Source organism: Kryptolebias marmoratus, linkage group LG20, assembly GCF_001649575.2.
Source record: "Kryptolebias marmoratus isolate JLee-2015 linkage group LG20, ASM164957v2, whole genome shotgun sequence".
Lineage (NCBI taxonomy): Eukaryota > Metazoa > Chordata > Actinopteri > Cyprinodontiformes > Rivulidae > Kryptolebias > Kryptolebias marmoratus.
Window position 1 is genome coordinate 4,320,710 of NC_051449.1, and position 24,337 is coordinate 4,345,046.

At 38.3% G+C, this 24,337-nt stretch overlaps 1 protein-coding gene across 1 annotated transcript in view; it reads right to left on the reverse strand.

The window, feature by feature from the left end:
• pigk (phosphatidylinositol glycan anchor biosynthesis, class K) overlaps positions 1-24,062 on the reverse strand; it is a 30,823-nt gene extending 6,761 nt beyond the window's left edge. The window contains exons 1-10 of the mRNA XM_017411055.3: positions 23,942-24,062; positions 23,685-23,738; positions 23,506-23,597; positions 22,908-23,043; positions 22,002-22,113; positions 20,382-20,478; positions 17,799-17,916; positions 16,052-16,162; positions 14,166-14,338; positions 5,447-5,522 (exon numbers count right to left, since the gene is read on the reverse strand). Coding sequence (XP_017266544.1) covers positions 5,447-5,522; positions 14,166-14,338; positions 16,052-16,162; positions 17,799-17,916; positions 20,382-20,478; positions 22,002-22,113; positions 22,908-23,043; positions 23,506-23,597; positions 23,685-23,738; positions 23,942-24,007 — 1,035 coding nt within the window. The 5' untranslated portion in view covers positions 24,008-24,062. The remainder of the gene's footprint in view (positions 1-5,446; positions 5,523-14,165; positions 14,339-16,051; positions 16,163-17,798; positions 17,917-20,381; positions 20,479-22,001; positions 22,114-22,907; positions 23,044-23,505; positions 23,598-23,684; positions 23,739-23,941) is intronic.
• Between the last annotated feature and the right edge of the window lie 275 nt (positions 24,063-24,337).

The following is a 24,337-nucleotide window of genomic DNA, read 5'->3' on the forward strand; positions in this document are numbered from 1 at the left end:
TTTTTTTTTTTTTTTTTTTAACTCTTTTGGGCTTCAATAATGTTCAGAAGTTTCCCAATCGAACTTAGAGCTCGAAAAAAATGGAGGGCATAAGACATGAACAGGATATTTCAAGCTTTAATTTCTCAATAAAAAAAGAAACACCTTATACTTTCCCATCAAAGAGATCTGTGTGGGTTAAAAAAAAGAAAAATCAATTTTAAGAGCATAACAAAAGGTGGAAATGTTTCTCTGTCAGCCCCGTATCCTCAGCAGAGCGTCTCCGACAAAAACTAACGACTAATAGCTTCAACAGACTGACTTTGACAAACAGCAGAAATAATGAAGCTCAAACTATAAAGAGACGCTTTTAGCATCTAAATCGATGGTGCCTTTGTAAGAGATTGACAGAAACTACAGGAAACATCTCAGACGAGTGAACAAATTTGGTCTTGTTTGTCTGACATCAGACTAACTGACATTAAAGTGGGCGTTCAGTCCAAAAACGCCTCAAAGCTGATCAAACTCCATCCAAACTCTGCCAGTCAGGCAGAGTGGAGGTTTGTTTTTGCAGAAGTGAATAAAAATGCAGTTGTGACTGCGTTATATTTAGCCACAGCCTTCTGAACGCATGTTTTATTGGCACTTTAACTGCATTAAATTCACCAGGAATGCAAATCTGACCACAGACTTACGACCATAAAACATAATAACGTAAACTAGTAGAGAAATGACTTCACATCTTCTTTCAAACAGTGACTTTAGTGTCAAACACAAAAAGTGTCAACTGATCCCTGAAACCGGCAGCACAGCTTCAAAAATATGCCAAAAAGGCACACTGCATCCCCTTTTTTAATTGTTTTTTGTTTTGTTTCTAACATTAAAGAGTCTAAATATTCCGAACTTTGGCCAATTTCTAAACTTTTAGATAATTGGAAACAACTTTTTCATAAATTACAAGCATATTTTCATCTTAAAAACAGTATCTCACTGGGCTGAGAGCGTTAGACACAAGCTGAAGACTCAAATTTGCAAGAAATTTCCAAGAAATACAGGGAAATTTTCACAGAATCCTGAGTGTTCGTGACAGAAAGCCATACTGCCGTGTGCATGACTTTCAAAACTGTATTTTAGGCCACGCACATTATTTCGTTGCCCACATCGATCCTGCCCTGGCTCGTTTTGTACCCAGCTTGGCAGCCGCCCTCATGTTTATAATCTCATCTGCTGGAGTACACTTTTCAAATAAAGACCAGTGTTTTTTAATAAATACTATTCTTCATTAACGTTGTTTTTAGACCTGAACATCCAGGGCTGCAGCCCCAAACATTTGCCCAGTTATCAACCTACAGCTCTAGAATAAAAATAAGTCTCTTTCTTTTTAACTGAGAAGGGTTCAAGACGCATTAAAGATGCCCACAAAAGATCTGTGAATATTTTAAAAGGGAAAATTTGTTGCACAAGTTAGGTAAACATGTCTAAAATTCAAGCGACGAGACTTTGAGCCCCTGCAAACATTTTAGAGATTCCTTCACAAACAAGTCTCCAACAGTCAGTCCAGTGAGATATTACCCTAAACAATCTTTTCCATGTCACAGAACTGGGACTACAATAACCTCTCCCACAGAGATGAGAGCAAAAATACCCCCAAATAATGATTGGCGGCCAGTTCAGACATCTATTACAGTCAACAACTTCAAACAGCATAAATATAGCAACAAACCCTTTTTTTTTGTTTGGCTCTGCTGTCATTTCACTGCAGGATTCACACACACCAGCATGTGAGTCGGGGCAGTTTCACCTGCAGTCGAGGTGAGAAAGTGTCCAGGAGAAAGGCAAAGACAAAAACAGGAGGATTACATAACTGCAGGACGAGGCAGAGACTGACTGATGCTCATGAGAGATGTCTGCGAGCATGTGGCCATCAGGCGCTGATGACCTCTGTGACAGTGGGGAACATAGGTTTCCATGACAGTAGGTCTATTTATATGTGTGTCTTTATATATGAGGCAGCCCGAAGGATAAAGGAGACTGATCGAGGGTGAGAGGCTGCCACATCAGCACAGGAAGAGCAAATGTCAGGAGCAAACTGATAGAGGAACGTGGGTCATAACTTCAAATTTTCATTTCAATCTTTGTATTTAAATCTTATTGTTGCATAAATGCAGCAGGTCCAACACTCCAGTTCCAAAGTCCCTAATTAATAACTTTTTCCAGTAATCTATTTGGAAATGGTTTAAAAGAAATCTGCAAATACTTATTGCCTGAGATATCCAATAATATACGGCTGTAGACTCACAGCGCTGATCTGAAGCCAGTCTGAAGTTCATTTTTACTTTTTGGAAATAAAAAATCATAAGCGAAGCAAAGGACAAAACTCCTTCAAAATGAGACGAAAGTGTAATTTCAAACGTGACAAGTGCTCTCTGACCTTCACTGACAAAAGCTTTTCACAGAAGAGGGCAGACCTAGACTCAAGCAGTCTGTCGCCATTATATACGCACCGTGTTGTGCATTTAATTCGCCAATAAAATCAATTACCGGTTCTTCATCTGACTGATTGAAGCTAATTAACACGATGCTAATAGTCGTTGAGGGAAGTCTGAAACATCTTGCCAAACACTTGCGCTCCAAGGACAAAGCTGCAGCAAATTTATGTTGTGCAGATTTAAATAAAAGGACCAGCTCTGCTGTGCGCCGCCAGGACACTTCGCTGTATTACCTCGTTATTTACGCCCCCAGCAAGTGCTGACAGTTAAAGAAGTGGGTGTTTTATTCTTTTATGAAACATGTTTTGCTTTTCCTGTAGATATTAACATGAATTTCTGAGCATTAAAGAAAATTCAAGCTGATATTTGATTAAACAAACAGACTGGGCTTGACCTGTGATCTAAAAAAAAAAAAAAAAATCATTGTCATTGTTGCAGCCTGATTGAAGACGGGAGGAATTTACGAGGGACAGGAGGGGAAACAAAGAATTAATTTTCACTGTTTCCATTTTCAATTCTCCAGAGCCGTATGGGGTGGCGTCAAGCTGGCAAAAGAACAAATAACAATTTGACGCCAGAGAGCAGAGCTTTCAGCAACACAAAAATGAAAAAAAAGTACAATACACAAGAGAGGAAAAGGGAGGAGAGAGAAAGAAGCTTGAGTTATTTCCAGCACTGAACATAATGTGATTAGATGCTGGCAACAGGGTGAGATAAAGCTGGATGGAGATAAAGGCAACACCTTCAATGATAATGGATTAATCAAGTCGCCACCGATGAGAAGTTTGTACACAAGTCTTATATAACTACTGTCAGTCAATCTGATTACTTTTTTTTTATTATTTGCAAGCAATCGCCTGATCTGCTAGCAAAGAAAAGCCATTACCCTGGAAGATCAACAAGTTATGAATATTTGACAACAGCTGCAGGCTTTTAAATTAAAAGAGAATCTGTCTGTCACACGAGGCTGAGTCTCATCTCCATCTTCAGGTGAGGACGTCTGAGGCTGCAGCAAACAAAGACCGCGCTCCATTTGACAACTAATCAAAAAAGAGGAGGGCTCGGCGGGGCTCGGCGGACACTGGTCACTCTGCTGCAGTGCAGATGGACCACGGCGAAGGGGAGAGAAAGGACTCAGTCTGTCAGGAACCCCATCTTCAACCCAGCGGGAGAGTTAGCCAATAATCAAAAATCTCTGCCAGGGGTCACTGGGCTGCAGAGGGTGTTTTCTGAGCTGCATTTTTTTTTTTTAAAAACACCAGAAAGATTAAATTTAAAAGCCAAAAAATAAAAAGGGGAGTAGGAGACAAACAAAAAGCCAAGATATGAATCCTGGTAGCAGATGGAGGAGATTTAATGGGGTGTGTTTGCAAGTTTTCTGTTGTGTGACTGTAATTTTTAATACACAAGGAGCAAACACGGTTTATGAGGCACTCCTCTGTGAGCAGCAGGCAGCAGGTCTGATGCTAGCAAATGTTTCTCAGGCCACTGTGAGCTAATATTCCAGACTGCCGCTGGGCGTGGAGACCCCTCCTGTTTCCCCATCATGATGGTAAGCTTCTGACAGGGCTCGGGCTTCTGGTCAGCTTAATTTCTCTGGGCCAACTGACGGTGCTCAGGTTTTGACACACGGCTTTAATTCAGCCACAGAGATTAGCTGCTATGTGTTTACGCATTTAAAGTGAGGGGAAAAACAACTGCTTAGCTGTCACATTTTGGTCAGCAGAAACGCCATTACAGTATAATAAATAATCGTCCTGTATTTACGTTTTAGGTTATAATCCCCGTGCGTCATAAAATACATGAACTGAAAATGTTAACAGCCGTCATTAAAACGAAAAAAGGTGAACTGAAAAACGTGCACACCTAAATATTTAAAGCAGTTTGTCTGTCTGTATTTAGATGGTGAACCAATTGCTTTTTTTAAGAACAGATTAATTCATTCATCCATTCATGCATTATTTGAACACACTGATGCATCGTAGTCAAGCAAAAGGGAATATTTATCTGATTATTAGAACATTGTTGTCTAGTTGTTACTTTGAAATGTGGATAAATTTCTGTATTGAATTAGCATCTATGCTAATTGTTAGCCTGATTAATAAGGATTCTGACCTATGTTATTGTGCACCGTTTTTTAGTCATGAAAATACATCAATCAGTGCTCATTTATGTAAAATAAGCCACAGTCGTAGGTTTTAGGATAACTGAAATAATCGTTTTATTAAAACCTGAAGTCCTCTGAATCTGAATATTTAACGTTCAGTAACTTCAGGATTTGCAATCCATCCTACATGTGAACAAGTGTAACCCAATAACATAAAACCACCACCTGAAGAAAGAAAATACTCAATATGTGCTGATAAAAACGTGTTCACGCTGTACTTTAGGCTTACTCAACTGAACACCAAACCGAAGCACCAACAATGTCAGCTCTCTGCTAAAGGTTAATGCCGCTTCTTTACATTTCTGAAGTGGGAGAACAGAAATTGTATTTTTAATGGCTTCATAATGGAAAAATCTTACAAAGGTGGTACGAGACCAAAGAAGAGCTATTTTGAATGCAGCGTGCATGTTCAAAAGATGGATTGAGGAGGAAGAGGTGTTCATTTGTGAAGGTCGACCTGACTGAAAGCCACAATCCATTTGGGAATGAGGTGAATACACAATTCTTCTCCACAATCCTGCCTGCCCCATTCTGCTGGATTTCACGGTGGCCCCCTCCGCACGCCGACCGGGAGGCAGTCACATTTCACACTCGGAACCGTCGCCATGGAAACGGCACAAAGACATCTGTTGGTAGACGCCGCGCCTAACTTTTCTGTTCCGAGTCCAAATTAGGGACAAGCGTGGACGCACTTTCAGCCAGCAGAGACACGAGCTGCAGAACAAATGCCAGCCAACGCAGGAGGTGTGACAGACGAGAGACGGACACTAAAACGCATCCTCGGCGTGCGCGTTTGAGAGTTTCTTCTCACCTGATGGATGATCTCAGACACCGGCAGCTGGTCCACGTAAGAGTACATCTCTTTGTTCGCGTCTTCACTCACAGAACTGCAAGACAAAAAACACACAGAGCAGCACTCTGTCATCATTTACTCAACAAGGACAGCTACATTAAACAAAAAGTAGAGCAAGACAATTATTTACCAAAGAAAAGCTGGGGGGGGGGGGGGTGTAGAAAACACAGACTGAGAATTTCTGCTGACAGTTTCAGGGTGTAATTTAATGCAAAAAAAAAGAAGAAAATTACATCCTGTTCCCTTCCCTTCAACATAAATCAATCATCCATCACATCGCTAACTCTGGAAGCAAAAAGAAAATCTGAAATACTTCGTTTTGTCTTTTTACCAACCTGTTCACATTGTTTATTCAGAGGAGCTCCAAAGTCTTGACCCCCCTGAACCAGTCAGTGTCGTTTTTTTTAAATTAACACCAATACAACACCTTCAAAGCAAACTTTAATGCTCCAATTAGGCTTATTTTTAAAAGCAATTAAGATATTGTTTGTTGATGCTGCACACCAAATACCAGCTTGTGTGTCCTCTCTTGATATCAGACCGTTAAATGAGATTATGATAAAAACACCAGCTTGCGTGGTACAGGAAGAACCACAGATAAAATTCAGGAAATTAGCCCAAAACTGACATTTCCAAGTTAACTCTGATAAGTCGGAGACTCTACATCCAGGAAAAGTGCTCCCCTTTATCCTGAAAACAAAGTTAAACCGAATAATAATAATAGATTAATTATTCTTTTCTGCTGTTCACAGCACCCACTCTGCAAGTTGAATTTGACTTTGAAGAAGAATGGAGCCAAATCTGGTGATTAGGGTGGGCGATGAGTGGCAGTTATGAAATGGCAGCGCATAATTAAAACTGCCCTAATGCAAGTAAAATTTATACTTTTATTCATTATGAATATTCACAATTCACATCTATTATTACCTGGTTAAAACGCAATTATAAATAGGCGCCATTAGTTTAATTACAGATGTTCAAAAATGCCGTGGCTATGGAAGGTAAACGGAGCACATAAAGATATTTTATCCAACAACAATTAACTAGTAAGAATTAGAAACGCAAAACAGAAAAAATACATATTAAAAATCCTCATGTGTACCTGAAGAATTTGGACATGGAAGATTGTGTACAGATGAAGTCAAGAACCAACAAATCCTCATCATAAATAAAACACTCCTCTTATAGCTGCCGAACACAAAAAAGGAAAAAAAAACTAACATGTGTGACCTGTTTTCTCTCTGGAAAAGATTTCCATGGTGAGTAGAAACAAATAGGCTTAAGGATGAAAGCAATTGAAAAGTCAGAAAGGATTTGAGGAACAGACTGAGACCGTTGTTTTTCTTCATGGGATTTGTTAACCATAACTAAGCCACGCTGCACTGTCTCCTTTATAAAGAAATCACCTCAGCAGTAGGTTCGCTCAGCTATTGGAGGCGATATCTCGCAGCTGCATTTCTCCTCAGTTCACTGTGTGGGAGTCTTTCTGCCAAATCATCTCAGCTTAACAGAGTTTCTCTCAGTGGTAAGAAGTCCAGATCAAAAGTCTTTTATTTTTAAAGCAAGGCCTAGACTGAAAGCAAGCTGGAGCTCTAAAAATTTAACCCCGATTTCACCTCCAGACCCCTCTGATTTTCAAGTGAGAGCTGGATTAGAGAAGATAGGTGACTGAATCAAAGGTGAAATGAGCATTTTTCACTGATAGCTTCTTGTTTCAGAACAGTTTGCCTTTTAGTATTAGACATTTCCGTCTAAACTGTTTTATTAAAAAACAAATTAAAATCTGTTGTGGTGGAGAGGGAGCTTAGCTGCAAGGCAAAGTTCTCCGGTTACCGGTCGGTCTACGTTCCTACCCTCACCTATTATCAGGAACTTTGGATAGTGACCGAAAGAACGAGATCGCAGATACAAGATCCTCATGATAGCTGGGCTCTCCCTTAGTTTGGTTATCTGAGCCGCTGCTCCTCCACATCGAGAGGAGCCAGTTGAGGAGGTTCAGGCATCTGGTAAGGATGCCTCCTAGATGTCTCCCTACGGAGGAGATCCAGGCATGTCCAACTAGGAGGAGACCCCGGAGGAGACCCTGGACACACTGGAAAGGCTGCGTCTCTCGGCTGGACTGGAAACACATTGGAATCCTACCAGAAAGGATGGAAGATGTGGCTGTGGAAAGACGTCTGGGATTCGCTGCTCAGGCTGCTGCCCCCATGACCTGACTCCAGAATAAGAAGCGGATGGATGGACGGACAGACGGATGGATGGATGGATGGATGGATGGATGGATGGATGGATGGATGGATGGATGGATGGATGGATGGATGGATGGATGGATGGATGGATGGATGGATGGATGGATGGATGGATGGATGGATGGATGGATGGATGGATGGATGGATGGATGGATGGATCTAAAAGTTTTACTGCCGACTAAGATGCCATCAGAAAAATGGGTAAAAAGATTTTTTTATGTCTGTTTTTTTACTTATTGAAAAACAAGGTTGCTCAAAAATAAACATTTTAAGATTTATAAATGCTAATGGAAAAACATGAATAAATAAATAAATAAATAAAAGCAAAGCAAATTTTAAAAAATAAATAATAATATAAATAATAATAATAAAAACCCTATCACAATATTTTTCCTCTAACTTGCCAAATACTGTGACAGGGAGGTTTGAAGTTGTTCTGTTTCTTCGGCAGCATCAGTCTCTGAAACAGTCATATTCAGCCGTCTCAGCTAAATGTCACAGTCGAGTGGAAGTTCAAGTGAGTGACTGTCTTTCTTAGAAAGTTCAACCCAGCCAGCTTCTGACAAATTGGGCCAAATACTCCTGTGAGCCTCCCCGAATCTCTTTCCACCACTTACTGAGTGAAGCAACCAGTTTTCTTTTTTGTGTCTTTCCTCACTCAAGTTACTATTGCTCAACACTTTTCCTTCAGGGTTCTGCTCTCTTGCCCTCTTATTTTACTCTCTTCTGTTCGTCTCCATTGCCTCGACGCTCTCATCTCAACGCGTATGTGCGGCAGAGCAGATGCTTCTCTGACAGACAGAGAAATCGGGACGAGTTGGCAAGCAGAGAGACAATCTCCCGCTGAGCTCTTCATGAGCTCCGAGCGCTTTCTGCCATTTAGAAACATATCACTAAAAGCGCGGACGCCTCACAGCTGCTTTATCCCTCCCCCTTTTAAACTTAGCACAAGAGATGAGCGCTAATTCAACGCAAACTACTTTCCACTTTATTCTGGGGAGGATCCACTTAACTGGTTCTAATGGACGTGGCCGCCCCTGATTCCCCACCTCCAGCTACAATATCGCTGCCGTCTCCAGCTGCCACGTTTAGGTCAAACAAATTTTCTTTTAACATCTGCCGAACTAAAAGCCTAAGCAGTTTTTGTAGACCCGATCCAACGCTGCAGGTCGCAAATTACATTAGGCCTACATTATAATTCAATGGGGTATGAATTCCGCTTTAATTCGATAATTATTCTGGGAACTACATAACCCACGGGCGGTTGTGTTACGGTCAACAACCTTCTATGGCTTGAAGTGAGTGTCATAACAGCGTTAGGCCCATGTCCATTTAAACATCCTCTCCATCAAGTGCCATTCAGTTAATGGAAGATCCAGCTGAGGAGAAAATGTGGAAATGCACTCAGGCTACAAAATAAGTTAGCGTCTGGCATGTGCACTTACACACATGCACCCATCTTCTCTAAATATCCTCCTCCGCTTGTCTACTTGGCTGAATGAGCTGACAAAAGCAGACTAGAGCAGCACTATATTTAATAACAGCTCGTTTCATAAGATTTATGTGATCTTCTCTCTGTGGGGACACTGGCAGCACTCTTCAACCCATTTTCAGGTCTTATGAAACACTTTTTCTTTAACTGTAAAAACGGTCAGAAATCTCAAAGACCCCGGTTTGAAATCACTTAGCGATTACTTTGTGAGATTATCTTTATGTGCTGGGGAAGTTTACGACACAGCAAACTCCTCACCGTTTAATATTCATATACAGTGTTTGTTTTTTTTTAAATAAAGAAAAATAACCTCTTTCTTCCTTTTTACCGTTTCAGCTGAACACTAAACCTTCGACTGTGATAACATGGCACCCCGGCACGTCTAAAAATAACAATGGTTCACAGCCTTTCACAACAGTGAAGCAGCCATCAGAGAGAGGCTGAAGCAAAAGAAGCTTCTCAAGCCAACTCCTTTAGCCTTTAGCAATAAAAAATAAAAAATAAAATACTGGTGCGGAGGAGGAGATGGGTCACAATATGGAGGAAGGAGCAGAAGCAGGGCTGACTGGTTATGGTAGGGAATCTAAGATCCATAAAAATGACAAATAATAACCTCCTTTCCCCTTGTGTGTGTTCAGAATCGCACCCCATGCTCTGACCTCATAAGAAACTTATGTCTCTATACCTTTATTTGTTTATTGTTAATCATTTTGATCTGTGATAAATAATCCAAGTCTTTTCCAAGACCTTTAAAATCCCTCAAAATGGCATGTGACAGGAAATTCTAGGCAGACAGTAATACTGTATACAGAGGGACGATCTGAGGACGGATTAAAGCACACGTGTCAAACTCAAGGCCCGCGGGCCAGATCCGGCCCTCTGTAACATTTCATCCGGCCCTCCAGTCTGGGACAGATCAAGTCTCTGATTCTTATTTGCTTAAATAATATATAATATATAGTTTTAATTTCTGTATGATCAGGTTTTTGTTGATGGCTTTTTTTAAAAATCTGTTTCAATGTTAAAAAATTCATTTAAAAGCTGAGTAAGGCGTAAGAAATGACTGCTACTGATGAGCTTTTTGAAGTTTAATCTATTTGTCTGTGTTCATTAAAGTCTGTTTGCTCTAAATTCTGTATAATCTGTAACTGGGAAAAGGTCATTGATATTTCTATATGAATAATTTGACATAATACATCTAAAACCAAGGTTAATTTATGTATTTTTTTAATAAATATTGATCGTGATTGGCCCTTGGCTAGGACCAAATTTTTAAATTTTGACCCCCTTGTGTCACTGGGTTTGACTCCCCTAGATTAAAGGATCCAACACTATTTTAGATATTAGATCCCAATAAAAATCAACAAATCCTCATATTTGATGAGCTGAAACCAGCAACCTTTTACGTCTAAATGGATGACATAATGTCTTTTAAAGCTGGGAAATTAAAAGTGCTTTTACTCTGAGACTCTTGGTGCAACGGTTTAACTTTACGATGGAAAAAAGTCTGAACTTAATACTTTTCTTTGAGCTGTCGTGGGAAGATGAGTCCGTAAAAGAGCAACAGAAGAAAAGACTACCCAAGAGTTCAACAGCGTTACAGGGCTGGAAACAAAAAACTGAACAAACAAACGAAAAAAGGAGTTAGTTCAATGTTACCCCATGTCAAATTATGGGGGAAAAAAAATACTAATGAAAGATCTTTCTGCATCGATTTAGACCTTTCAGCCTTGGTGATTTGCACAGATTGGAAAGTTATGCGATGATAAAAGAAGAAATCCTGTTAAACCAAACCTAATTTTTAATCTTAGTGATCACGACCTCAAAGAGCAGAACAGCTGTAAATTATTTTAGCATTTAAAAACTATGCAATTATGCAAAATAAATAAGCATTTTTCCTAAATTGATTTCCATCAGTCGGTTTTGAGCCTTTACACTCAGAAGAAAAACTTTTATATGGAGTATGAGAAAAGACAACAACAACTGGAGGAGGGTAAACTTTAAAAAATAAAATTACCTCCCACACACACACACACACACACACACACACACACACATGCTTTGCAGCTGGTCCATTTCCTTTTTTTATAAAGAGCAATGTGCTCTGGTGCAGGATTTCACCTCATGTTTGACCATCAGTGGTTATTCTTGTCTGGCATAACAATCCTCAAGACACAGAACGCCAACAGAACGGTTTACGTCCTTCTGATGGAACCACAGCCCCATTTTCAATGTTTCCCTAACCCTAAATATGTCTGTGAACACTCAGTGAAGAAGCTCAACATTTTGTTGCTACATTTTACATTTTGTTGCTACACCTCTAAAATATCACCTCTCATGTGATTTTACTGCAAGACTTGTTCTTCTAGTTTTATACAAAAAATAAAAAACCTTTTAATGTTAGCGCAAACAAAACCATGATTCACCTTTGTTCTTACAGCTCTCTCGCTCAATGTGGGCTGGATTTTATCATCAATATAAACTCAAACACAAGAGACAATCGAGAAAAAAAGGCCTGGGTCAGAGCTGACCAACAGGCTGGTGAGCTGCTACTCGTTTTCTTCATTTTAGTTTCAGTAAGGTGAGATATCTGACCAAAATCTCATAATAAACATAAGAATCCAGGTTTAGGGGATAAAAACCAAACAGTACAGTAAAAACTGTCATTCATCAAGAAGATAAAGGGAAGGAAAAAAGACCCTGTAAGATCACAAAACGCTCAGTTTCTATTTTTTTTTCCTCCTTTGTGGCTAATCTACATTTATATGGCCTAATTATGAACACATTAAGCATTTTACATACTTCAAAATAGCAGCTCTAACATTCAGAAAATTTAATTTATAAATTCTGTAATTGTCTGTGCAAGCAATAAAATTACCAGCGAGAGTCAATATTCCTACTGTTAGAGGTTCAATCAGCCTAAACGGTTTGGTAATTAAAGAAATCATGGGTTTCATTTAGAATAATCTTGTGAGTCACATTTTTTTGATTTATCCACGAGAGCCCAGACGTTAGAAACACAGAGAAGACCTTCCTGTCTGTTTATAATCAACCCTGAATGAGCCCGTAAAAAACCGTCTGAAATGATTACCAAGTTCCCCAACATTTTAAAATAAATAAATCTATTTGTCAAAGTCTGAACTCCTGGATGCAGAAGGAGGCTGCGTCAGTAAACTTTGCTCCAAACGAATCAGGGGATTGCTGGATTCTTGCATCAGAGGCGGAGATCAAACGTCTCTCTCTATGACTGAACTGGCGCGGCTGCCGACTCCAAATCAATTCTGGTGTGCCTGCGTGACGTGGCAGGCCTAATGTGTCGGTCCTAATCAATAAGAAAGTAATAGGGGAAGTTGTGTGCAATGGCTAACGAGCCCGGGGCCAAAACATCTAATGAGTGGAACTGCTGCTGATTAGAAGCCGGTCACATTTTATTCTTTGATGCCTTTTAGTGGTTCAGTTAAACCCAGAGAAATGATAGAATATAAGTGAAAGAATGCATATTTATGAATGTAAGATTGCACAAATCCCTGTGGATACTTAATAGTTTATAGTAAATCACTTGCATGATCTTCTTTTTTTGCACCATTCACTGGACTGTTGTCTCCAATTTTCATGTGTAAATTATTCAGGTAATTTTTTTAGTCATTTAAAATCCTCATTTGTTGCCAACTTGCAAAAGGTTTAGCACCATTTTGCAGTTTTATAATACCATTTTACTCTATGGTCTCGTCTTATTTGACGCCTACTTTGTTTACCCTATTCTATTTACCTTTTTTTTAATTTCATGACACATGAAAGTTGCATAAAATAAGAGTTTAATTGAACTGTAACACCGTCTCTGGTTCACATGGCAATAAACTAAATTGAGCCTAAATTTACATAAAGCTTTAATTTCCACTAGGTCTTTAAATAAGTCCAGTAAACTAAACTCTGCTCAGAACTGAATCATAATCACGATCTGCCATTAATCCACATACATACAATAATCTACTTGTGTAGGATTATAACCTGAGGTTTATAAAACAAAACAAATGTCTGTTCACCTGTGACAGCTCTCTGCAGCCATCTAGTGGCTCAGTTTGTGTATCACAGCGGTTAAGTTTGGTAAATTGAGTCTACATGCATGATTTCCACCAGAAGAGAGCACCACAGCCAATCAAGCGCAGCCGCTTATGGAGCACTGACAGAATTACAGCTGAAAGCCAAACAAGGATTTAAAAGTATCTAATTCGTTATCTTCGTCCTGCTCTGTAACAAAGGCTTCAGTGTTCTTACTGATTATAAAACGCTGCAAATACAAATGTTTAATTACATCAATCGGTCATGTCATTGGTCAGCTTGAAAAAGGAGGAAAAATAAGGGCCTGAATTACTCACACGTTAGCCACAGACAAATACACTGAGTGCCTTTTGCTGCTAGAAACAGGCTACTCAACACATCATTAGTGGAGGAATCGATACGCGTTCTAAACTGAAATCAAAGTCTCATTAGATGTGAGCTAAACATAAAACAAATCTGGCCCGTGGCACTTCAATTAAAGCGCAGGGAGGCTGACCTTGATCAGGGCTTTTTAATCCAGGTTGTCCCACTTCCAAAAGCACCAAGAGTTTCCTTGTTAGAACTTTTCTTTGCTACTTTTTCTACAGACTTGCTGTTTGCATTAAAACAGGGCAATCATCCTTTTGCTTTTATGTCTCTGTTCTTCACAGACGTAAAATAAATAAACTTGGATATCAAATCATTTTCACGGAGCTATGCAGTAGAAGTGCACATAGACAGAAAAGTCTCCTTTACATTCGTGTAAAATTTAAGAATCAAACCAATAAAACGTGCAACAAGGAGAAGCTTCACTTCAGAAGTTACCACTCCTGTTGCAATATATTATAAGAAATAAAAGCAGCCATTTGAGTGAGATAAAGTTCCAGCTTCAGCTTACCTCTCCTCCTGTTGCTGAATGGGGTCGGTTAAGTTTATGGCCTCCGTGGTAATCTCGACCTTTCGGACGCTGCCAAAGAAATCCGTAATGAGAACGCTGCCCGGATCCCTCAGAAACAAATCCGTGCGATGGCCCGGAGTGGAAACACACTGACTCTTGGGACAAACTTTAAACTGAGGAAGCAAAGAGAAAACACACGCTGTGCATTAGAAACAAATACAGCTTTCCGTTAGAGAAAATGTTGACATTTGGAGTTTTATCTGAGGTCATTATCGCCAGGAAAAAAAGGAATTTATACACATTTGGGTAAACAGTTTAGATGTGCAGCAAACATGATTAAAGAAGTTTTAATGCCAAAAATAGGATGTTTGTGTTTGATGATTTTAACTTGTATAAACCCCAATGTATTGCCCAATTTGCCTCTTTGTGAAAACATACAATAAAATCAACAAAAATATCACCTGTTAGCTAAAAATAACTTTATAAAAAGCTCAACTGCACAAACAAAGTGAATAAAACTGAACATGAGAGCAGTTTCTTTAAAAAGAAAAACCTTTTCAGACTGGATTTTAAAAAAGAAAACTTGATGGGGTTGTTCGGGAAATCAATAATATCGATCCTTAATTCCACAAAATAGCACCAGAACAAAGAGTGCATCTGAGAGAAACCGGAGAACTGGAACGAGTAATTAGCGTTAGTCAGAGGTGTTTCGAGTGCAACTCCTGGTGCTGCAGATGAAGAGTGGTCCCTGGGCTCGGCGGATCTCTGCAGGAGTGGAAAAGATGAAAAAGGGGGAGGCGGTGCCGAAACAGAGCCATGGCCCAGAGCTGCACGTAGCCACCGTCTCACAGGCAAAACAGCCGCGACACAGAATTACACATTCTGTTTCAAGTGTGCCCAGATCCAGATGGGCCCGGGTGACTTTCATCCGACTCCTTCTGGACGAGTTCATGAGACCCGACAGAGAAGGTGGAAAGATGAAATCTCTCTCTCTTTTTTTTTTTTCTTAAAAGTAGAAACCCTTAAACCACTTTTAATTTAACAGTCACACATCCTGCATGACTGTGGTTTGTTTCTGCAGCTGAAACTAACATTTAGTTCATACTGAAACGTTCTTACCAGTAAATTGAGTTGAAAACAGGCTCAGAATTGCAGACAGAAAAGTAGCAAAATGACTTAGCAACCATTTCTTTGCTTTACATTTTGTTTCAGTGCTTTTATCTACCCGCCTTTTTTTTTTCAGGAAATAAAGAAATTGCCACAACATATTATTAAAACCACCTGAAAGAGGAACATGAACATAAATAATAATATTCATGTTTATAGAAAACTCTTTCCAAACGTAGGCTATCACAAAACCAAAGACCAAAATGCAAAATATCTGATTTTTTATTGTGTGCACTACAAATCTAATACTTTGAATCCCAGATTTTTTTTATTTTAAAACACAAATATGTCAGTGTAATATTATAGAGGCATTCTGGCGAGCAGTATGTCGAGAAATTAGCTCAGCTATAAGAAAAACAGCTTAAATGCTTAAATGGGTTGGTTGTGATGGGAATGTGTGCTCGAATATTTCAAAATTTCAAAGTTAAATTACCAGTAATGTGAACCCGAAAGTTGTATATCTTTAAGTTTATATATAAACTGGTCACTTCTTTCAAACAATTGCTGTAATCTGTATACATGCCTCCTGTTTTCTGTTTTGTGTTTTCTGTAGTAGTGCTGTATAAGTTTGTATCCTGTTATTGTTCTTTCTTTTTCTGTATAAAGCTTCAAAATACCTAATAAACATAATATTTAAAAAACAAAACAAAACACAAATATGTCAAACTCTGCTAATTACAGACTTTAGCCATTAATGCACATCAAGCAAACATCCTCACCAGATCGTTCATGTTGGCTTTGCTCGCCGGGTGGATGTCTTCCAGGAACTCCAGCAGGTAAAAGGTGTAACGGTCCATCAAATGGACTCCTATCGCCAAATCTGGCTGGTGCTACGATACAAAAAGACAAGAAGGAGATCATAAATTATCCAAAATAAAGCTTGGCATCTCATGAGCTTCAGTGAAGAGAAAAATCTCAACAACGTACAGTCAGAATCTCTGATCACAGAGAAAAGAAATATTTATTTTCAGTGTAAGAGTGAACAGTTTAAAGTGACTCGTATAATCATGTGTAAAATCTTATTACTGCACCAGCTGTGACAGAAGATAAGACTCTGGTGCCTTTTTAGACATGCTGTCAGTGCGTAACAACAGAACTGACACTAACCGCTGTGCAGCGGCGTCTACAGAAAAGTATTTTGAGAACTCTGCTTTTAACGGAGCCATTTTCCCCCTCAGACGAGCAGCAAAGTGCGTAAAGATCAGCGGTGTCACGCAGCATGGAGAGAACTCGTAGATGTGTGTGCATGGCTAAAACTTACGAAAAAGTCGAACATGATGATGAGTTTTAACAAAAGGTCACATTCTTATAGTATCTAAGGTTTAGATAAGGATCACTGTCATTTTAGCACTGATATGGCAAATTTGTGAGCATAATTTCACTTTTACACAAAAAAAGGAAACTTTCTGGCACATTTATATCAACATAGATCTTAGTGTTTGTATGTGTCCTTTGGATTCTACTTGACCCCTGATAGGAACCCAGAAAGAATATAAATCCTGTTTTATGTGGTTTTATTAGCCAGGTTTTAGATCCGTGAGACTTTTAGCTCCAAGCATCAGCATTCTGCAAGTTGTAGAGATATTTGTTTTGGCCCAAGAGTAAATAAATAAATGAATTTGCAAGTTAAAAAGGGTACACCTTGTCATGCGAGCACTGCAAATGAACCTTTCTGGATGTACACCATAAAGAGTAAACAGGAAAACTTAAATGTATAGGTTTTTTTTTAAAACTTCCTGTAGAGCTACTCCACAGGAAGTTTAAAAGGTTTCATAGTAACAAGTCTAAATGAGTAAATAAAGGAGCAAAAATTCTCGTTTTCTGTCAAATCGAACGGAACCCATCCGTTTTTAACTAGGAGCAAATATCGTCATCATTTATTGCACTGAAACATGCAAAAAATAAACAATTATTGGAACTTTAAACAGCTTACTGAAGTACTGTTAAAAGCCAAACGTGCAGATTGAATTTTAGACCGTGTACAGCAGTTTGGTCAGCTGTTAGGTTGTTTTTAAATAAAAAGAAATAAGGTGCTACGGTATGGTAAAGGTGTCACTTATTTTTAAAAAACAAAACAAATAAATCCACAGAAATAATCATTAATGCATCGTATATTTTATTTATTGTTGCCAAACCCACAACCACGCTGCTTTTGTTGTTTGGCAGCAGCAGAAATGATGATTGCTACATGATGTTAGCTGTTAGCTGTCCCAAAAACAAATCAACAGTTATGTGAGTTAGTTTTTAAATGTTTCGGTGTGGCTTGGTTCTCCATAGAGAATCTGGTAAAGAGAATTTTAATAAACCCTAACAGGTTGATTTTTGTAAAAGCTGAAACACTACCGGAGAGAATGAGGCTCCAAGAAGTTTCCGTGAGGTCTTTAAACGCGGCACGCTCAACAGAAACTAAGTGCCGGACGGCCTAATTTAATGTTCACATAAACGATCGAGGACGAAATAACTCACCGACAGAGAGTCCTCCCCAACCTGACTGCTGGCCAGAGCCATGATGTTTGGAGAGTAGAACCTCTCGTACATGGAGGCGCCCTGGCAAGTGTCGATGATGAAGAGCAGCTCGTTGTACCTGGACACACACACACACACACATAAAATAATCACACACATTTTCAAATAAAACACAGCTGGGATTACACTTATCCATTTGTTCCAATAAAACCGTTATCACACAAACCTCCTAACCATCTTTCATACTGCAGTTGCCATGGCGACCAATTAAACCAACAGCTCCATTCAGCAACACTCCTACACACTATTTCACCTCCTTTCCCTCCATCCTCATTTCTACCCCCCTGTATAAAAAATTAATTTCAAAGCAATATTTCTGCCTTGTTTAGACAGACATAAACAATTAAATCCAGCTCGCTGAGTCAAGTTGGTTTGACGACATTAAAAATAAATAAATAAATAAAGGTGACTTTAGTTTAGCAGTTCAAGCATGCAATTATCACATCAGCATCAAAGCTGGCGTTGCTAAGCTTTTATCAGGCAGCCTGCGGCCTGAATACAGCAGAGACTCATTCTGGTGATGATTACTTTGGAGGACAGCAGAGGCACTCTCTGCAGAAAGACACCACCATATTTACTTTTATTATTTTTATACATCACAGCCACACAGGAGTGCATTCAAATGTAACAATTTGCAGAACTTTAGGTTGAAATATGTCGAACATATGATGTGTTGCATGGGTAAAATAGGCCAAGGAGCTGTTAATACAAACTGAAAACTGATTATATAATGTTAAGATTTCATTATTATTAAGATTTCATAAGCAGGACTATATTAGATCATCTTCATAGCACATTAAATCCAGTTTGTGACCTGGTTTTTGCTCATACTTGCCAAATTATGATAGATAACCGATGATAATCACCAGGGACAATAAAGCCTAATTAAGCAGCTCAGTGGTTCAGATTCATAACAGTACTCCTCAGTGTTACAAGACAATTTGAGCAGAAATAATTAGTGGATTGATTTATTAGTTAATCATACTAACACTGTTATATTAGCTCCTTTTTCTTCCCCATCGAATTATAGTAATTGAATATTAGGAGATTTATTTTAGACTGTTCATTGGAGGGAAAAACAGATTTGAGAGCATCAGTCTTAGCTATAATATGCTTCCAATAATGACCACGTAATAAAATAACTTCACCGCATCCCTACCAACAATACATTCTGATAATTGCAGAAAGCAATCATCAAATGAGCTGGATTGACAAATTTAAAATGTAAACAACTTATAGGAACCCTGAAAAATGCTTATGGGTTTAACAGACAGTTTTAGGAGCAAGCGTTGAGGGTTTTAAATTGGTTTAAATTCCCCATATATGTCACTGCATCCTGCACGGCCTGCAGCTTCACATCCTCGATAACTTTCTGACACCTTAAAGGAGCCCGGTGGAGGACCACGATGAGGATCCTCTTTATTAAGAGTTTAAGGCCTGCAACGTCAATATAATTCATTCTAACTGCTCTCAATTTATAACACTTCTAATTAGGATTTACTGAGAATAAAAACAAGTGTCATCAAGACCGCATATGGCTCTGAGTTCTCAGTAAAACTGTTTATAGAAGCAGTAAAAGTGAGAAGTACCACCAGAAAAGACAAATTACACCTTTAAATGTTTTAATGTTTCTTTTTAATCAAACATTTAGGTAACCCTTCGACATTCATCTCTAATGATATATTGTTTTTAGACCCCTTAGACCAGTGGTTCCCAAACTTTTCAGCTTCTGACTCATAAAATAACAGTGACAAAGGTGTGTGACCCCATCTGTTGGCTAAATATCCAAAAGGTGCTGATGATCCGATTAAATAAGGGACAACACAAACAGTCTTAGCATCCATTTTGCTATTTTTTAAATCATTAAATGACTTGTATTTTAATTCTCTGAACAATTACGGTGTAAATATATAATAAAAACTGGGTTTTTAATTGTAACTTGATATCTGGAGATTATCTAAGGACCCCTGCTTGGTGTTAGGTGACCCACATTGGGGTCCCGACCCCAACTTTGGGAATCATTGACCACCAACATGCTCCATTTATTCACATAAACTATTAAAATATGAATTGTTTAAACCTAAAGAGGTGCGTCATTTTAAAAATGCCTCGTTTCACTCCTCACTATTGGAGGCTGAAGTTTTTAAATACTCAAAAATGCAAATGATGACAATGGAGATCTGCGGTTGTGAAGTGGGCATATTTAACAGAAATGTCTGAACAGAAATCCCTGAAAACACTCAAATTACAAGAAAGATAATCACGCTAACACACTTGAAAACTGGATAGATGGCAGTTGAAGTCGGTGCCAGTGAAATCATGTATGATGTAATTCACTGAAGCTTGGCGTGACAGAAAACATCAGACGAGAACCTCCTGCAGAAAAAGGGTTACGAGTTTCTGCTGCTACACAGCTAATTAGCCCTCGGGGGGGAGAGGCCAAGTGAAATGAACTCCATCAGACGAATAACAGGATCAGACGTCGCTTTGCATGTGTCATCTCTGTTTAATCACCCCACATACCTTCTTTTCTGCCACATCTGCTCAAACGCGTCAGCCAGCTCCACGTTACTGATCTCCTCCGAGTCCTGGAACTTCAGGAACCCGTTCCCACCGTGACCTGTCAGTGGAGCACAAAACGGCAATGTTTCCAAAACAGCAGAGAAAAACCGACGAGATAAAAGCAGCTACCTTCAATTTAAAACATAAACACATGCTGAACGAAAAAGCTTTGTTTTAAAAAAGAATTTATACTGTATATAAAAATAAAAACTAGTGTTCAGTTTTCTTCCTCATCACTGGGACAGGATGTAAACAAGTGCAGATAAAAAGATACAATATATAACCCAACTCTTCTCGGCTTTGTTTTTTTACTCTTGATAAAAATAGATTACTTTCAGAGACGTTTAAAAATTAGATAGCATTGCATAGATTTGCATTTCTCCTTCTTACACTAGAGTGTTTGTGAAAAATAACCCTAACATGGTATAAAAAAAGACCAAAAAAGTGACACAGTTTGGTCTCATTAAAGTCACAAAACAGACACTTTTTCTTTAATAAATAAAGCTTGGATTCCAACATCGTTTGGTCAAATCATCCAAGTCTAAACTCATCTCTGCTGCTTGTTACAGAAGTTAATTAATTCTGATTAAATTCAACATTAACCTTTTGGAAAAGAGCACACAAGACATCAACACAATAACTGTCATGAATCTAATTGAAGAGAAACCACTGCTGAGGCTTTCATTTGCAAACTAACGTGATGATGACACGAGATACATTCGGCCAAAATATATTAAATATCATATTTCACTGTAATATACGTTTAATTTACATTACAAGTAAAAGCAGTTAGTTTAATGTTATTATACTATTTCTGAAGAACACCAGAAAGATTAAACAGCATGGCACAAAAAGGCAAAAGAGATTATTTATTGCAAAAAATAAGTCATTTTGCGGTGTCTAAAACCAAAATAAAACACAAATGTGACACTAAGTCTTAAAAATATGTATACTTAGTCCCCATCTCCCCATCAGGTTTTATCTCTACTTCAACCTCAGCTTCAAGTTATTCTGTATTCTCACGTAAGAACATAATGAGCCGATAATAATCAAACAGTAATTTGTCTAATAGTTTTCCAAGTTTGAATAGAAACCAACTTTTTTTTTTCTGGTGAGATTTCAGTTTATAACAGAATGAACCATCAGCAAACACTTAAAAATAAACTAAACAAACGGGACAAACAGAACCTTAGGTTTACAGACTCTCTTTATAGCAGAGGAATTAGAATTGAATGGATTTGTCAACTTCAGTTTTTATATTCACTCTGCAGAGGTTTTATCAACATATGACTCATGAGGCGATTGTGTCTGAAAGATGGATCTCTGACAGCAGTCTGTCGTGCTGCAGATAAGGGAATAAAGGTTTTTATTGATAGAATTGTTAGGCAGTCAGTTTGGTGTATGCTAATGTGAGCCCTCAGACTATTTGTTGTCAGATGTCTCATCTTGTAATGACATGGGGCTTTACTGCGTCTACTTATGTGAAATTTTTGATAATCGCACGTCACTCTTCATGAGGATGTAAGAAAACCGAGTCAACTTTAGAAAAAATGAATGAAATAATGGGTTTTCTTTAAATACCTGTCAGGTATATGAGGATGTTGCTACGGTCATCAGAAAGAAGGCGCTTGGAGCGCGGCGTGCTAAGAGGAAGTCGTCCAGTCAGGACTCGCAGGAAGTTCTCCACCGTCACCTGAAACAAACAAGAAACAGATCCATGTTTCCTTTCAGTCTACAGTTCAATCTGAAAATCAGGCATACTATTACATACATGTAAATAAAACTTAGCAAACTGAGAAAACAGTGAAAAACATTTTGAGTTGAAAAGGACATCATTCTCAAACTAAACTTTTTACACCTGTCTGTATCAGATGTCTTATATATTTAACATTGTAGATCCACAAATGGTGGCTGACTTAACACTTCAGTCCTCAGAGAGCTTCCCGTCAAACGCAAAATTTAAGGTAAGAGCAAAAAACAACGTCTGTCAGAAAAACCCATCTGTTTAAGCTGTAAAGAAACTGACGTTTTTAAGTTTAGACCAGATTTTAGTCAAGTGTTCATGTTTCTCTTCTGTTTTCATCATCATCAACCCTTTTGTACATCATGGCATCACAGCAAATGTGAACTTGCAGCCCCACAGTTGCTCAAATTTAAATAAACTCAAAGCAGAGGAAAAATAAGCTAACAGAGTTCTGTCTTCAGCTAATTTCCTGGTGAACAAATAAGACAACTGAACCAAACCACCAACCAGAAGTACAATAAGAACATGAAAAGTTGAATGCACATGAAAACTACAAGAAAGTATGAATAAACCGCTACCAAAACGCATATAAATATGTGTTTAATGAATGTCAAAAGGCTCTTGTGACGTTCTAACCAAGCAAAATGCTTTTATAAAACTCCAGTGAAGTCAGTGCATTAGATTTTAGAAATTTCTTGTGCTTAATTTTTTTAATTTTAAAGGCTTAGAAGGACTGAACTGACCTCATACCCTCTGTAGTCCACCTCTACGTCATCACCATAAACGTTAAGCTCCATGTTCTTATGGCTGAACACTGTGGCCGGTTTGGGATTTCGGTGGTTACACGCCATGTCGTCAGCCAGCATCAGAACTATATGGCTGGTAAAAAAAGGGTAAGAAATAGAGTGTAAAAACACAAATTATCAGTATTTTAATAATGTGTAAATAATGAAAATAAAAAAGTTATGTAGGCAAACACTGACTGCTATATGGTCATTTGGATTAACAGTTAGAAAAACATAAAAACAAACACAAAAGCTCAGTTTCTCTAGGCTTTACTCAGTAAACAGCAAATAAAACAATTTAAAGTCTATTATAACGTACCACAAATCTAGTTAACAGCTTTAAATATGCTACAATATTTGTTATCTGTCAAAAAAACCAAATAAGCTAAAAGACATCAAGTTGTCTGGCATCATAATGAGCTAACTAATTAAACCCAAACTGAATAAAAATGACTGACTGATTTAATATTTGAAGATTATCACTGAAGCCTTGTTTACATTTATGTTAATATCACTAATTAATACTAAATACCTGCCTGATATAATAAATAATTACCTGTCAGGGATGCCCAGCCTCTTAACACTTCTGTACACAGACAAAGTATTTGCCACATGTCGGTAGTTGAACCAAAATCTGGAGGTACACACCTGGTTTAAATTAAAAAGATCAGATAATCAGAGGCGGATGCGTTTCTTCTGCTTATCATTGATGAATTATATTTAATAAACACTAACCAGAACAGCCCAGTTGTTCGTGTGACCGCTGCTGAAGAACTGCCCCACACTATTCTGTAAATTCACACAAGAGAAGATAAATAAATCTAAGAGTTTTCATCCCATTTGGATGTTTAGCAGCCAGGATTCAGCACCAGAACAGGCTGAATGACAGCACATTAAGCTAGCAGGGAAACGAAGTTTTCTGTAAATTTACTGCAAAAAAATGAAGAAATGCTGTCGAAAAGCCAAAGCTGACACAAAAATAACCAACTCACCTCAACGTCACTGCTGTCAGCGACTAAATACGCTGCAAAAAAGCTGAATAAATGAAATAATTTCATGTTGCTACCCTGTTAGCGCTGACTGCGGAAACAGGAAGTAAAAATCCGCCGAGCAAGTGTTTCCGGTGAGAGGCATTTCAAAATAAAAGTTTGTGCCGAGGTGGAAAACAGGATACGCGTATATTGAGATAATTTATTATTTGCTTTATTTCAAATTATATTAAATCGGAATCTGTAGATAATTTACATCACTGTCATAGAAATTCAAATCAAATCTCTCAAGCCCTTTTAGCTTGCCTTGTCCAACAATTGTAGTGAATAAAAAACACAAACACATAAAAACAGATAAAAGTATAATCAGAAGAATAAAATGTACTATAAGATTCATTT